We start from the raw sequence: 17,152 nt of genomic DNA, 5'->3' as shown, positions 1-17,152 counted from the left end.
ACTGCATAGCGGCCATCTTGGATCCACCAACTTTTCTAACCGTTCTTCACCTCCTCATTACTGATATAAATAACTCACGTAAATATCTAATCCGGTCTACTCCTGTACATTATGTGCATCTGTCCTGTACCTTTCTTCAGGATCAATTACACCCTTCCAAACAATCGTCTACTTCCAACTCCTAACACCTCCTTTGTACGGCACCGAACGCAGGATTTGTAAGTGTTTCAGGTCAGTACACCTACTTACCCCTCAAGAAATGAAATAATTCCTCCTACCACCACCTTCCGCCACCTCCTTGTTATTCCACCACTTCTCACCATTCTTCCATCAGCTCATCTCTTTCCTAGGTCTCCACTTTTTTGGATCCGCCTCTCATCAGTGTTCTCTTGCCCCAGCCGTCTCGTTGCTACCCACCTTCTTGGGCAGCTCTCGTGACAGACAAGATTCTCCAATTCTCTACTTTCTTTCCCACTCTCTTCAATCCGCTGGCCACCCTCCTCCTTCCAATCCTCTGTTTCTTTCTCTCTCCAGATCCCTGGGTTTTTCTCCTCCGATACATGGAGTCCCTTACTTCCCCACTTCCAGAGTCAGTCTTTTTTCCCTGCAGCCTCCTTGACTGTTTTTACTCCAGCCTTCTAGGCATCTCCTCCAGCCTCCTGTCTTCTGGTTGCCCCAGGCTCCAGGGGCTCTCCTTCAGTCTCCTATCTCCAGGTCCTTCTCCAGCCAGCTCTAAATGTACTCTTTTCATCCAACTTGAACCACCTTCTGTTGCAGGCCCTGCTGTTAATAGGGCTTTGGACCCACCTTCCAGCCTTATTCTAATGTTAGGGGACATGGGTGTGCAGGCTTGGTATGGAACTTGGGATTCGTAGGTTTCTAGGCCTTATGAGTCTCTAGCGTCTGCTGGACCGCAGCATCAAGAACCACATCTGCCATCTTAGAATAACTTAACCTCTTTTCTTCATCAGTTTGCTGGAACAGGGCTTGATTGACAGGCCACAGCCCTGGTGATGGCTCAGAGCCCCGATGTAGGTCAAGGTTGGCTGGTATCTCCCATTGGTCCCTCCTCTCTCTGCCTGCTACACTGCGACCTTGTCCTTGGATTGGACTCTCTTAGCCTACCCAGTCTTAGATGCATCAGAAGGTAGCCCTTGGGCAAAGACTGATGTATTGCTTGCATTTCATCTCCTAGCTCCGCCCCCGCTCATCACCCCTGTGGTCTTGCATGATAGGTTTCGGTACCAAGTTGAGGGGATTCAAATGTGGAGAGCTACGTTAGATCACACCTCGTAGATTGTCTAAAGGGCCAGCAAGGTTTGGAGTGACAATGTGATGAGTTCTTGCCTCCCACTCATGGCATGGAGGGGGTCCCCAGTGGATCATCTTCAAGTTGCCCTCGCATTCGGTTTGTGGCTGTCCCATTGGTAACTCCATCATTCACCAGCAAGGTCACATCAGGACTTTGTCACAGTATCTAAAGAACAAGTTACTCTCTTACCGGGTAACGTTCTTTCGATGGGATGGTCCGACGACATATTCCATATCTATTACAGTAATCACTACAGCTGTGCTGCTTTGGAAAATCTTTCGGTGTCTGAGTCCTGCGTCGATGACGTCGATACGCTGCCCTCGAGGACCTCCTCCAACGGCTGACGTCACTGGATGTTATAACTGGACGCACAACGCCCGTAGCCTCAGTTGTAGTCTTTTCCCAGAACGTGTGCCACCAGTCTTCTGCCAGTCTGACACACAAAGCCTTGCGGAAACTTGAGCTGAAATCGCATAAGAAATTCTGTAGTGGGGAAGGTAGGGAGGGAGCGATATGGAATACGTCGTCGGACCATCCCATCGAAAGAAGGCCCCTGTGGGCAAAAGAAAGCAAAAAAGACAGAACCATGGGAATTTCACATGCAAAAGGATCCACATTCTTAACCCTGCACCAGTCGCCGAACTTTCTCCAACAGCAATAGTACAGGGACTTTGTTGCAGGCCTTCTGGCCGAAAGCAACACCTCCATCACGTCTTCAGGGAGGTCCCAATCCTTATACCTCAACCTTTCAGAAACCAAGCGTGAAGGTTGAGGGACCTGACCTCTGGATGGAGAACCTGACCCCCCCCCCCCATGAGAGCAGATCGTCTCGGTAGGGAAGACGACATGGAGGGCAGATGGACAAGTTGAGAAGGTCCAGGTACCATGTCCTCCAGGCCCACGCCGGAGCAATGAGGATCATCCGGGAACCGAACCTCCGTAACCTCCGCAGTACTTGCTGGATGACGGGGACTGGAGGAAACACGTACAGCAGTGGGAATGACCACTCCACCATGAATGCGTCTCCCAAGGCTCCGTTTGGAGGAAATTCCCACAAGCAGAACCTCTCGCACTTTCGGTTGACACTGGAGGCGAAGAGATCCACTTGAGGGGTCCCCCAAAGGGTGAAGATCTCCAGGAGAATCTCCTGAGCCAACTCCCACTCGTGAGAGATCGCGCTCTGCCTGCTCAGAGCATCCGCCGTCTCGTTTTTGTCTCCTGCCAGATGAACTGCTGAGATCGAAACTTCCTGCTGGATTGCACAGAAACAGAGCTGCATCGCCTCCCTGCACAGAGGAAGTGACCGTGCCCCCCCCTTTTTGTTGAGGTAGTGCATGGCCACCGTGTTGTCCGTCATCAGGATCAGGACATTCTTTCCTCGCACAGTCGGCAGAAAAGCCTTCAGGGCTAGCCTGACGTCCCTCAGCTCCAACAGATTGATATGGAGTCTGAACTCCGACGGAGACCAATGACCGCTGACTGTCAACTCGTTGGCATGAGCTCCCCATCCCGTGAGGGATGCGTCCGTCACGATCATCACCTCCGGCCAGGGCAGCCAAAATGGAGCCCCCCCCTCATCAGATTGCCTTCATCGGCCCACCACAGAAGGTCCTGGGCGACCGAAGACGGCACCTGAACAAGGTCCGACATCCTGCCGGAGGACTGAGACCACTGGAGCTTAAGTGCCCATTGCAAAGATCTCATCCGCAACCTGGCCTCTGGCACCAGAAGAATGCAGGATGCCATGAGGCTGAGCAGTCTCAACAACTCGAACGCTGGGCGAGTCTGGGCAAGTTGAAACTTGTGCACCATCTGCTGAATGTGATGAGCCCTCACCTGGGGAGGAAAACACTGCCCCAGGGACGTGTCGAGCACTGCTCCGATGTACTGGAACATCTGAGTTGGTGTCAAATGGGACTTCTTTAAGTTGAGGGAGAAGCCCAGCTTGTGGAGGGAGTGGCAGGTGACCGACAGATGATCCAGGACTTGCTTGGGAGAGCGCGTCCTGATCAACCAATCGTCCAGGTAGGAGTAGACGTGAATCCCCCCTTTCCTGAGGTGCGCTGCCACCACTGCAATGAGCTTGGTGAAGACCCTCGGGCGGAGGTCAATCTGAACGGCAGGACCCAAAACTGAAAGTGCGAGTCACCAACCGCGAACCTCAGGTACTTCTTGTGCTTTGGATGGATCGGCACATGAAAATAAGCGTCCTTGCGGTCGAGAGACACCAACCAGTCATGAAGTTGAAGGGCCTGGAGGACTTGAGAGAGAGTAACCATCTTGAACTTGTCCTTCCTGAGGAGTTTGTTCAAACCGTGCAAGTCCATGATGGGTCTCAATCCCCCGTCTTTCTTGGAAATCAAAAAATAAGGGGAATACCATCCCTTGTTCCTCTCCGCTACAGGCACCAGTTCTATGGCGCCTTTCTCCAGCAGGGATTGAATTTCCTGCGCAAGGAGCGGATCCGGGCTCTTCAAAGAGAGATTCCCCGGTGGATTATCTTGAGGCCTCTGCCGGAAAGGAAGACAGTAGCCGTGGGTTATGATCTCCAGAACCCACACATCTGAAGTAATGGCGCGCCACTCTGCAAGATGCTGCGCCAGCCTTCCCCCAACCGGCGAACTGTGGGACATGGCCTCATGACTGAGCTGAAGCGGCTGCGGCGTTGCCTGAGGGCAAAGAGGCAACAGCCTGAGCGGCCTTGGCACCTCGAGTACCTTGTTTTCCACCTCTGCCACTCCTAAGGTGGCCCCTTTGACTGATAGCTCCTCTCGCTTTACAAAGGATGAGTAATAACGAAAGGAACCTCCCCTCCATTGCTGTCCCCTAGGACGAAAAGGCAGAGGTTATCGAACTGCAGCGCCCAACGACTTCGCTGCAGCTTTTGAGGTCTGCAACCTCTCAAGGCTCTCGTCAGCCTTGCTGCCAAAAAGATGTTCCACGTCAAAGGGCATGTTGAGGAGCCGGGCCTGCACATCAGGAGCAAACCCCGACTTCCGCAACCACGCAAACCTGCGTATTACGGTGCTCGCCGCCATGGACCGGCTGACGCAATCTGCCATGTCCAAACCCGACTGAACGGCCTCGCACATGGCATCCTTGCCATCCTGAACCATGGCAAGGAAACCATCCCGTTCGTCCCCTTCGGGAATATGTTCAGCCACCAAGGAAACACAGTTCCACAGAGTGTGCGTGAAACGAGACAAGGCACATATGGAGTTGGCCGCCTGAAGCGCCATACCCCCTGCAGAAAACACTTTCTTCGCCCAGCCGTCAAAACGCTTGTCGTCCCCATCAGGAGGGATGGTAGGGTACGACGCATGCTTTGCCAGGGCCGTAGCCGCCTGCACCACCAAACTCTCCGGAGTAGGGTGTTTGGACAAGTAGCTGGGGTCACTACTGGCTGGGCGGTATTTTCACGGCAAAGACTTGCCCACTGCCGGGAGACTCTCCGGAGCAGTCCAAGCTGCCGCCACCCTCCTCTGTAGAGCCATATGAAACGGCAGTACCGGCTCAGTTGATGGACCAATGTCGAGGATATCCGTAAGACCCTAGACATAAGGCGCCGGTACGATGAGTTGGCATGAGTGCCAGGCTCAGGCCTACAAAATTCCACCTCCGGAGAGGTGCCCAGCGCACTAGCATCATGCCGGGACTGCCTCAGGTCCTCAAACTGGCTATGGCCCAAGAGAATCTCGTCTGGCACCGTGTCAGGCACCATGCCATCATCAGAGCCCTCATCCACCTCTGAAATGAACTCCAGATGGCGGTAAGAAGGCACAGAACTTGAACCAAAGCCATGCTTGACCTTGGCCAGAGCCTTTCTAGGGGGTTCCACCGAGCCTCGAAAGGCGTCGAGTGAATCGGCGCTGAGAGAATCGGCGTCGACGACAGACGCAGCGCCAACAGCATCGACGGCGTCGACACAGACCTCAAAGGCGGAGACCCGAGCGTGTCCCTCGACATCCTGGCCGCCGACGACTTCCTCGGAGGTGGAGCCTCGAGAGAGTCCGTCGAGGACCTCGGCCCCACAGGCGTCGATGTCTTCTTCGAAGACTTCACAGGTTCACGCGGACCTGAAACGGGCAAGACGAGAACGATTCCCCTTGTCCGAGCTTGACCTCTCCTGCGAATTGTGCCGACCACCCGAGCCCGAAGGCGTACGAGCGGTGTCTCTCGACTGATCACGACCAACCCCACTCGGAGCCGTGGACGGACCGGTGCCCTGCGATTCGAGAATCGCTAGCATTTTCTTCCCGAAGGAAGCCCATTCCTCCGGTGTCGCATGCTTGGTGGGATAAGCGACCCGCCGACGGGCAGAGTCCTCGGAAGAGGACGGGGAAGGCGACCGATGCCGGCACTTCCGGGAATGCCTTGAAGAGGCAGAGGAGTGGCGGGACCGACTCCCGGAGTGAGACCCAATGGACTTCCGACAACGACGTGGAGAGTCGCCCCTCGAATCGTCCGTCGAAAGCCCCGCAGACCTCGACTTCGGGGGCTTGGACACCTTACCTACCGACAACTTCTTGCGCTCCCGCAAGGCTTTGGACGTGAGCGAATGGCAGTCAACACAGTCATCCGTGTCATTGAGCCTCCCCGAGGCACCAGAGGCAGGCGTCGTGCGAGTCCATCACTGACATCTTGGACCCGCAGACCCTGCACTTCTTAAAGCCCGGACGCGGTGTGGAAGACGAGGTAGACATCTTCACAAAGAAATACTTCACAAACATCAAACAGGTTCGAGGAAACCAAGAAACAACAGAAACTCCAAAGAGTCGAGGCGCGCTGAGATTCCCGTAGCGAACATGTTTGCGGTAAAAACAGAACTGAGGCTACGGGCGTCGTGCGTCCTACTTATAACATCCAGTGACGTCGGCTGTCGGAGGAGGTCCTCGCGGGCGGCGTATCGATGTCATCGACGCAGGACGCAGACGCCGAAAGATTTTCCGAAGCAGCACAGCTGTGGTGATTACTGTCAAAGATATGGAATACGTCGGAGGACCCAATCCCCTCAAAGCATGTTTTTGGGTGTCTGAAAACCCCCTTTTGCAACATAAAAATGTTTATCAATTTCCACGAACTTGGCATGTGTTGCACTGGGGTCCCAAACTTTCTTTACTAAATGAGGCATTCTAATTAATGGATGAGTTTGAAGGTTACAGAGTGACATGTTTTCACATTTCCCTATGCAACATGACACATAATGATTCCATATGTAAATATTGTTAACTCCCAGTGTGCATAAAATGGGAAAGTCAGCGATGTCGACATTTAAATTTGATTTTGAAGGATTGATAGAGCGCACCAGACAGAATGAACTGTATTCGGGCACAGATGTTAACTACTGCTTTAGTGTTGGAATACAGAGTGAGAACAGAAGTAGAATCCAAATTCCACCACTATCCTCCCTATTTAAATAGGAAGGTTTTAAGTTTCTTCCTAAATATATCCAATGTTTTGCACATTCTAATTTCCAGTGGGACATCATTCCAAACTTTTGGGGCAAAGGCTCCAAAGCTTCTGTCTCCTCTTGATACACAAATAACTCTTTACCTCAGGCAGCTGATGTAACAACGTTAGCATCTTAAGCAGATGTCCTTCTGCTTTCTGCCCTCCGACTGCTTTGTAATTATTTCATGGGACTATTAAGACACAAACCTTGCTTTGTGTAAGTGTAACAAAATAAATCTGTTGAAGACAGTGACTTGATAGTTCACAGAAAAGGATAACAAGGAATGAATCATTTGTGACCTGTGGTTTTAGAGAAAGAGGCATGCCAAAGGGAAAGATAAGATATGTATTTATAGAAACTGGGACAATTAAGTTAGGTCAGAAGCAGATCATCCAAACATCGAACTTTGGACTGAATACCTGCTCTGATACAATGTTAACAAATTGCAGCTTCTAAAATATGTTCCCAAAAACACAATCAATTCACAAAAAGGAAATGAAACACAGGAGGCAGTGCAAGGAATTGTCTAGTGAAGGGTTCGGGGGAGGTAAGGGAAAAAGAACAGAGGGTATGCTGGGGTTGTTAACCTCGTTTTAGGGAAAACCTATTTTGCTACTAGTTAGTGAACTCTTTATTTAAAGGAGTGTGGATGAATCATAAGTCAGTTTCAGAGTGGCCCTTTCAATCTCAAAGCTTAAACTGAAAGACATGCAGCAGAAGGTGTGCCATTATGCCTTTCCAAAGTCACCTTGTTGGAGTACCTTGATTTTGCCTGTTCACAAAAGGTTGATGCTTGTTCATTTACAATGCCTCAAAGTTATATCAAACCCTCACACTGAACCCCATCCTTATTGGTTGTGGCAATTTACTGCACCCCGCTCTGTTTTTATACCTTATGTTCCACCTTACCGGGCAGCTCTTAGACTCTCATTGCCCATGTGGCTGATAAGAGTCTAAAAGCATTTTATTGAACAGTGTTCACTATATGGCAAAAGTGAGCATAACAATGACATATTTCATTGGTCTTTTTTCCTGGAGGAGACATCAATAATGAACAGTTGCACTTGCCATCAGGGAAAAGTAGTGACCGAAAAATACACAAAGCACTAGATAACCTGTCACCTACCAATATTGGAATCCAAACTACAGTCAAACATGTCAAGGTTGTGATGAAGGGCCATGTCTTACCTTGGAAACCGACTGTGGTGGGGGGGGGGGGGGGAGGGCAAAGGGGCCATGTGCCACCCAGATCTACTGGAAACTTTATCCAGGAAAGGTCTATGAGCGATCCTGAGATCACAGCAGGGAGGAGACACAGGAGTACTCACCTTCACAAACAACAATTACAGCTGCAGTAAAGGGATCAGTTCCAAAAACCTTGGATTAAAGCGCTATATAAACCTAACAAACATACCATAACATAACATTGAGGACATCTCTAGCTAGAGTACTGGTACTCCTGGAGAGCGAGTCCAATCCACTAGCCAGACCCAAACATTGTAGGAATGAACGGCTTTCAATTTAGGGGAACGCGACTGCAGTATTCGGAATTCACTAGCAAGTGCTTGGATACAGTTCTTTCCTTTGTGCAATATCATTCGAACAAGTGTGTCAGACCAGCAAAGACTGGGAATCCCGCTGATAAAAAGCTGAACTTGACAAACTAAACTAAAACCGGACCTCAATATCTTCAAGACAAGCTAAACCCCTACCACCCCACACATACCCTAAGATCAAGCTCAGCGGGCCTCCTAGTCATACCAAAGACAAACTCAATCAGGTTAGGCGGATCATCATTCTCAGCCTTGGCCCCCATGCTATGGAACTCACTCCCACCCCACATCCGCCTAACTGAGGATTTAACGTCTTTCCGCAAACTGCTGAAAACCTGGCTCTTCCCCTAAAACCAACCCGTACCAAACTAATCCAAACAGACCAACAGCAACTCAATGACACCAATCCATCAAACCACCTGATGCGAGAAACTGACAGCTAACAACCCCTAATATAAACTAGAATGACAAACAGAATTAAACAAATAAAGTAGATCAAAGCAGTGAAATGGTTAATAAGAGTAAATCATACGGAAACAGTAAAGAGACCTAAACTCCTGAAATGGACAGAATGCATGCAGAGTGAACGAAGTGAATGGCGTGGATGAATTAGTTAGAATGGATGAAACAGGTAGAACAAATGAATGCGCTGAGTGGAAGAATAAATGAGTGGAAGAACAGATACCTATATAGTTCAAATGAGTGTGGAAATCGAATGAATATGTAGATCGGATGAGTGTATAGAATGGATGAACATGTTGAGTGGATAAGTGTGTAGAGCGTCTGGGTGTGTAGAGCGGCTGGGTGTGTAGAACGGACGAGCATGTAGCGCGGATGAGTGCGTAAATACAGAGAAGCGAGTAGAATGCAGGAGTGCGTAAAACAGATGAATGTCCAGAACAGATGAGCGTAAACAGGATAAGTGTGTAGAACAGATGAGTATGTGGAGCAGATGAGTATGTAGAGCACATGAGTGTGGATGACGGATGAATATGGAAGTGCGGAGAGTGTGTAGATCGCTGGAGCAGATGAATGTACAGAGCGGATGAGTGTATAGAGCGGACCCAGTGGATAGAGCGGACCCAGTGGATAGAGCGGACCCAGTGGATAGAGCGGACCCAGTGGATAGAGCGGACCCAGTGGATAGAGCGGACACAGTGGATAGAGCGGACACAGTGGATAGAGCGGACACAGTGGATAGAGCGGACACAGTGGATAGAGCGGACCAGTGGAGAGATGAATATATAGAACAGGATATTTCTGTTGAATGTGTGAAAAGAACGAGTGCTTAAAGCAGATGAGTACGGGGAACAGAGGAGTGCTTAGAGGGGGTGAGCGCGCAGAGGGGGTGAGCGCCTAGAGGGGGTGAGCGCCTAGAGGGGGTGAGCGCCTAGAGGGGGTGAGCGCCTAGAGGGGGTGAGCGCCTAGAGGGGGTGAGCGCCTAGAGGGGGTGAGCGCATAGAGGGGGTGAGCGCATAGAGGGGGTGAGCGCATAGAGGGGGTAAGTGCGTAAAACAGGTGAATACATAGTACATGTGAGGGCATAAAGCGGATGAATGCCGGAGCGAACGAGTGCCTGGAGCGAACGAGTGCCCAGAGTGAATGGACGTGTTGCATAGAGCGGACGAGTACGTAGAACGAACAAGCACAGATTGCATCCAATACTGATGAAGGTGATGAATACGTAGAGCTACCGAATGCGTAGAGCATGGGGCAGACAGGAGCACATGCGTGGGGCAGACAGGAGTGCATGCGTGGGGCAGACAAGAATGCACGCGCAGGGCAGACAAGAGTGCATGCGTGGGGCTGCCTGGAGTACACATGACGGACTGGAGCGCGAGGAGCGGACTCGAACGCGCGGGGCAAGCCACATCTGGTCTGGATAAATCCTGCCAGAACGAACACATACTCCTGATCTCTCAACCACCACACCTACCGCTAAAAAGCAGCTATTAGACGGATACCGCACGAGCTGCACAAATACCCGGTGCTCACACGCACCTTTTGGCTCTCTCTACTGATCTGAACTTCGGTTCCCAAGGGCGTTCAACCTACCAGCGCCTTCAGACCATACCAATGGTATATAAGGCGCTATATAAATGCACAATAACAATAACAAATGTAAAGAAAGGTACCACATTTACAGCACAAGAGACTTACGAAACAACCTTGTTCTCCTGAACTCTGAAGTGCTGAATGGATTACAATGTTATTTCTCAGCAACAAAAGCTGTCAATTAACCAACAACTTCCCCCGCTTCCAATGTTTTCCCTGACTTCTGACTGACATGCTTGGGAGACAGATGGGCGGAGTTCAACGCAGGCCATGCCAGCAAGCTCCAAAGGAGAGGGAAGTAGAATGCTCACATGTCCAGGACCATTTTAAAATCCATGATGGCAGCAGGCCTGGATATTACCTCAGGCCAAATCCCTTTCAGCCCACATAACCACATGCATATGACCAAATCATAGGCAAGCCTAGCCTGCAATATATAGCTGCAATTCATGTACCTAGGTACCGCCCAAGGGAAGGAGAGACTAGACTTTAAAAGCCAGCCTGCTCAGTCCAAGAGTGTGGGGTGTTCAAAAAGCTAGAGGAAGGCATATAGAGGGGGTTGGCAAGGAGGAGCTCTAGTGAAGAGGAAACAGGTTGGAGGAGGTAGTTGGAGGTTGGAAGAAGAAAGACATAGTAAAGAAGGAGGCTTGTCTAGTGGAGAAAGTTGTATTGGAGAAGGGTTGTCAGCAGGAAGGAGATGTAGTGGAGCAGGGATAATATCTGGACAGAAAGTGCTGTTGGGCGAGGAGGGCAGTCATTTGGAGTTTAAGGATGGTGGAGAGAAAGGGAGTTTTGACGAGCTGGAGAAGAGTAAAGTGGAGTGGTACCATCTGGCTGGAGGGGGAGATCCACTTACTCAGCCTGAGGAGGGAGGTGAGGTGACCCAGTAGCCATTAAGAACAAGGATATTTCAGCATACAAGGTCGAGTCCAGGGTAGACTCTAGAGGCTGGAGCAGGAACAAAGCGGTGCAACTTCACCAAGGTGCATGAAGTCTACATCCGCATTAGCACGGGGTGGAGTTTCCTGGGACCATGGCCCTAGAAAGAGGGAACAACGGCCCACCCTAATACATTCCTAAACCCTTGGGAGAGCAGCCCAGTTTTGAAAAATTTCCACATCTGTCTTGGACTATTGAGAACCTAAGACTTTGCCAAACCTGTGATGTCTTTGCCTTGAAGAGTCCGTATTGTGAATCATACAGAACTGAAATCAGGAACACTGCAAACTCAATAGAAAGACAATGGTGCTTCACTGGACAATGAATTGGGGGCCAGGGCGAGCCCGAGCCCAGAACATCAAAAGAAAAGCGTGTTTGCTCACCATATGAATGTGGGGAGTGTCTCAGTTATTTTTGTTATATAAATTAACCTAGTCTTTTGAGAATTGCATCCTTGTGCTTCCCACTGACAACCCTGTGACAAAGTACAGAGGATGAGTGTCTTTATTGGGATATTAGTCATGGGTAGTTGCTGCCTTTGCAGATGAAGTAATTGACACATAGGGCGTAAAGAGCACTGCACTAGGTGGTGATCTCAGTAAGATAAAGTTCCAGACTGTGCAACGACTCTGAAATCAGTGATCAACAGGAACACGATGCAAGTGCCAATGGGATGATATTGGTGAGAAACAAGAAGAAAAGGTGTGATGCTTCAGGCTGTGGGGGATGATCCCAGAAATGCAAAGGTACAGAAGCTGTGAAGGTCCTGGCCTCTGGGGATATCAGTCATGTACATGAATGTATAATAGTCTCTTTACCATGTGACTTTTCCAGTAAGGCAGTGGTGTGATATCAGCCATGCACCGTGTTAGGCAAGATTGTGTGCAGTACCCTAATAGGAACCCAAGTCTGTACTATACAGGTTGGTAGTGTGGCTGAGCAGCCAGCCAGGCTTATCTCAAGAGGGGTAAATGTGAGAAGTAAGGTTGTAACAGTGACAGCTATTCAAATAAACACTTACACTCAAGGTTTCTTGATTAAACAATTATTAATTTATTTAACAGTCAGTTATATAAGCCTTCTTCAGAAGGGAGCAAAACACACTCTTAGTTTCTCTAAATAGACGATACCCATTGGGGATGGCACACAGACACGTCCTACACCCTCAGGTGACTTAAATAGCTAGGACACTGTGGACCTTGATTTATCACTGGTACAGTTAGAGCAATACTGAGTTTGGTGTAAAGGTTAGATATGGGAATAAAACAAAGGTTAACAAATAATTCATAAACGGGTAAGTACATTTTGAACCTTCCAATGTCAAGTAAATGTAACCATTTCCTGGGGGAAAGGTAAAGGCACAGAGTCAAAGGTAAGAAGAGTCTCTCAGGGAGCCAGGACAGTCAATGTTAGTTCAACAAAGTCTAGGGGAGCCGAAGATCTTCTTTGCAGGTAAGTGAAAGTCTTGCACAATGTTTTTAGAAAAGTTTGTAGAAATAAGATTTACTTGAAGGGGCACAAGCTGGGAGGCTTGTGAGGGGCAAAGCTGTAAGCCACTTTGCAAGGGCAACCAAGACAGGTCTCAACTGAGAGCAAGTAAGGCTACACAACAAGAGGTAAGTTCTCTTAGACTGAAATGGTTCCAGCTGGCTTCTGTTCCTGTACAGTTCTGCAAATCCTTTTATTCCAAGGCCTCAGTCGTGGGGACAAGAGGGAAGACGTCTGGGAACTCCTGCACTGCAACGGGAAGGTCAGCGGCAGCAATGGGCAAACTTCAATTCAGCAGCACTTCAGTGTTTCAGCTCCTCGCGTCTGACAGCATATAGCAACACCGCAATTCTCGGATACCACTTCAGACTTTCCTTGCATCTGGGGTCCAGCACTCTGTTGAGTAGTGGTCAATCCTGCTCCAGGGAAGTCCAGAGGATCTTCCTGGCGCTCGGGTCTGACTTAAAAGTGATCCACTCGATTTGGTGTTCCTCTCCCTGGCACTTCAGCTCCAGCAGCATCAGCAGTGGAAGTACAGCCAGCTTTGAGAGGATGTCCAAACAAGTTCACTTTGAAGTTTTGGAGTTGACTGGTCTCACTAACTCAAGGGGAGAAGTCATCCTTGCAGGGCTTCTCTAGTCGAAAACAAATTTGGAGCTTCAGCACAGCAGCAGGGCTTCACGGGGCAAACCAACGGTTCAGGAGTTGCAGCAGGCGTCTCTTGAAAGTTCTTCTTCAGATTCCTTCGTCCAGTGGTCGACTCTGACTTCCAAGCCAAAAGCCTCACCTTTTATGCAGGTTTCTCCCATTCATTCCAGCCTAGCTGTCAATCACACAGCAGGGTGGCTGTCCTTACCGGACAGCCAGCCGGCCAATCACCTTTGGGTGCATTCCTGTAACCAAGGGGATTAAGCACAGGGAGTTTCGGGCACCTCCCTCACTTCCTGCCCCTGCCAGACATACTGGAGCCAGAGGCGGGCTTCACTCGTGAATCCCGCCAAAGGCAAAACAAATAAAGGGACCAAGCGTGATTTGGCGTGCAGAGTAAATCTCAAGAAGGACCTTTCTGACAAGAAATGGCGAAAAAAGAAGTTCGGGCCATTTTGACAAAATGGGCATCCATGGGTGCCTTAATGCAGCTGCGAACGCAACCCGCGATAAAAACACACAATGGTAGTAAAAAGTAAACCACTGCCACCAGCCATTAATTGCAGGAAGGGTAACAAACATGTTACATGAGAAACTAGACAAAGGGGATACTAAGTAACCCCTCCAGCACCCTATGGTAAGAGAGTGTGTACTGGGTCCAGAAAGTTACAAAATGTAAGTAAAGTCAATTTTACTTCACTGTTCTTGGAAACAGTAGTTTCACCAAGGGAAGGTATTTAAACCTTTGGGAAATCTAAGAGACTTTCCTGTGCCAAAGCACTGAAGGTGCTGTGTGTCACAATGTAAAGATGATGCCTATGGAGTTTGTCAGACTCCAAAGTTAAATGAAACACAGAGTCCAAATCACAGGAAAATACATGGGAGAGTGGAAAAAAGGTCTCACCCTCTCCAGGTTAGAAATGAAAAGTCCTAAAGTCCAGCAAAAGAGCTGGGGGTCTCTAAGGTAGAAAGCAATTAGCACATTCCTGAGAATTCTCCCTAACACACTGGTACAGAGATTGTCTGTTAGTCATTGCTTTTAGAGCTTAAAGACTGATCTTATTTTTCTGTTCATGGAGTCTTATATCATTACCTTGTAAATGGTGCCACCAGTAGATGAACAGGTCAGCATGTAGTTTCCCTCGGAATCAAATGCGAAGAGTCGCCCTCGAGGAGTCTGGACCTGTTTGTACCCACTGTACCCAGAGAGCACGAAGGGTCCTGTCGCATCTGAAGGCAGAAAATATTCAGACACTTTTTGACCACTTTTGTGGATGTTCCACTGAATAAACTGGAACAGAAAAGAAAAGACAAGTGTGAAAACAGACTTATTTGCATATCTGAATCCCCCACAATCACCATTAGATCCTGCTCAAATAGCACCCAACTTAAGGCGTTTAGCCTTCTGCACTGAATATATACCTTTCCATCTTCTCCAATGCTGTAAACTGTGTTCTCATCATAGCTAAAGTCCACGGAATAGACCTCTCCATCGTGAGCCTGCCAACTCATGGCACACTGGTGCTGCTGCATATCTGCGTGGAAGAGAGAAGCCGTGAGTGGGTAAAAGGAACACTAAGGGAGACTCAGAACAAATAAAGAGGAGATAGAGATGTTGGGGAGAGATGTGAAGTCATATCCTGTGAATGGAATTTCGTTTTACAGTCATTTGATTTTCCACATCCTTCATTCCCATAGGATACTGTGCACCATCTGAGATACCTGCCACAAAAACAAAGCTCCCTGGACCTACAACACCCTCAACCCTTTCTGCAAGTCTGGAAACCATTTTGAGCATGTTGAGTGGCTCCCAGAGGGTCATGCGACACAATGCCTCCCATGTTATTGTGTCTCCCCACAGGCATTCAGCCAGGGCGTTTGCAGATTAGGGCCAGAAGTAGCAATGGGGAACTCCTTGTTTGGTCTGTTGGGGCTGGAAAGGGTTCAGTATAGTTTATTATTTGTATAGCGCAGCCTAACCCTTAGGTATCTGGGAACTTTAATCACAGAACATATGTTACAGATACATACACAGGATGCAGAGCGTCAGGTTTGTGAAGAGCGGTTACATTAAGGTCAGAGGAACAGTTGCAGTATATGAATCGCAAGGCCATTGTGAAGACCAGGTTACAAAGTGGTCATAGCAAAAGGCATCGAAATAGTACCGATACAGTAATTAAAACAGACAAGCAAATCATAGTCCAACTACTGGAGATGCAGTACTAAAAGGTGGAGAACTAAGGTTGCTGAGAGAAGAGCAGGTCCCTCACTTTGGATCTAAAAGACCAAAAGGAGGGTTCAGCTCTAATGTCTGAAGGGAGCAAGTTCCAGCACTTTGCTGCTAGCACCGGGAAGCTCGAGCCACCTGCTGTTTTCAGGTTAAACATGGGTAGTATGTTAAGGCGGTGTAAGTAAAGAGCTCTATCTAGAAGGTTTGGTGGAACTATGCCTTGAGAATTTGTCAGATACTATTGGGGTGCTGTCAAGGACAAGCATTTGTGAGTGATGACAAAGGTGCATAATTTGATTCTACCGCGTACTGGTAACCAGCGTACATCTCGTCTGATGGTAGAAATGTGATTAGCACATGGTAAGTTTAACGCGCATCGAAGGGCGGTGTTCTGGAGAACTTGTAATCTATTCAGGTTGTGAATGGTGGAACCAAGAAAAAGAGTGTTACAGTAATCCAGTGGCTAGGGTGAGGCAACGGTTAGTGGACAGAAAGGGTTTGCATGCTTTGATAAATTTATTAGTGTAAGCTGTGGTGGAGGCTGAGGAGTTTATGCTTTTTGAGGGAGAGAGTGGAATCGAGGTAGACGCCAAGGGTTTTGACCTCTTTGGAGACCTTAATGATATTACCGTTGATGGTGAATGATTGGTAACAGGGGTCAAGTTTGTTGAGACAGGCTTGTGTACCGACGATCAGTAATTCCGTCTTGTCGTTTAAGCAGAGGCTGTGTGTGTAGCCATCCAGGCCTGTACCTCTAGGTAGATTTCATTTAGTTTTACAGTATCTTTTTCATAGCAACCAGTGAGGGTAACGAGGACCTGGGTGTCGGCAGCGCAGTTCGTGTACATAACACCATCAAGGCGATCAAAGAGGAGCTTAGTAAAGATATAATAGGGCATGGGTGAGACACAAGACCCTTCTGGGACTGCGCACTGGATAGGAACTAGATCAGCCACTGCCAATGGTGCAAAGACCCTAGTCGTCCTATTAGAGAGGAAGGATTGGATCCAGTTAGTGGCATTCAGTGAGAATGCAGCAGCCATGGAGAGGTGTTTTGTCAGGATTTGATGGTCAACCAGGTCAAAGGCTGCAGATAAATCCAACAAGAGCAGGATGGCCAAGTTGCCCTCGTCTTTGGTTTCATCCATTTGGATTTTTAGGTCCAGGAGGGCTGTTTCGGTGCCATGCCTGGGTCTAAAGCCGGATTGTCGCAAACCTAGTAGGTTGTTGGCTTCCAAATGTTGCTGAATTTGAAGACAGGCCCCCCTATCTAGAATCTTCAGGAGAAATGGGACAGTTGTGATGGGTCTGTAGTTAGTCGGTATGTTGGGGTCTATGTTGGGTGTTTTGAGTAGGGGCATGACCCAAGCTTCTTTGAGGTTGGTGGGGACTGAAGAGTTCTTGAAGGAGGAGTTAAGGCAGTGATGATAGGTGCCAAGTCTTTAGCACCGTCCTTGATGACAGACGCCGGGCAG

General features: G+C 48.9%; 1 protein-coding gene across 2 annotated transcripts in view; it reads right to left on the bottom strand.

Annotated features, from left to right (window-relative positions):
- WDR91 (WD repeat domain 91) overlaps positions 1 to 17,152 on the bottom strand; it is an 832,764-nt gene that overhangs the window by 53,155 nt on the left and 762,457 nt on the right. For both annotated transcript variants that reach the window (XM_069628780.1, XM_069628779.1), the window contains 2 exons: positions 14,870 to 14,982; positions 14,541 to 14,738 (listed from right to left, as the gene is read on the bottom strand). In XM_069628780.1, the coding sequence (XP_069484881.1) occupies positions 14,541 to 14,738; positions 14,870 to 14,982 (311 nt within the window). The remainder of the gene's footprint in view (positions 1 to 14,540; positions 14,739 to 14,869; positions 14,983 to 17,152) is intronic.

Source organism: Ambystoma mexicanum, chromosome 12, assembly GCF_040938575.1.
Source record: "Ambystoma mexicanum isolate Mex_15411 chromosome 12, UKY_AmexF1_1, whole genome shotgun sequence".
Taxonomy (NCBI): domain Eukaryota; kingdom Metazoa; phylum Chordata; class Amphibia; order Caudata; family Ambystomatidae; genus Ambystoma; species Ambystoma mexicanum.
Note: the sequence above shows the minus strand (reverse complement) of the source record. Positions and strands in the feature narration are given on the sequence as shown.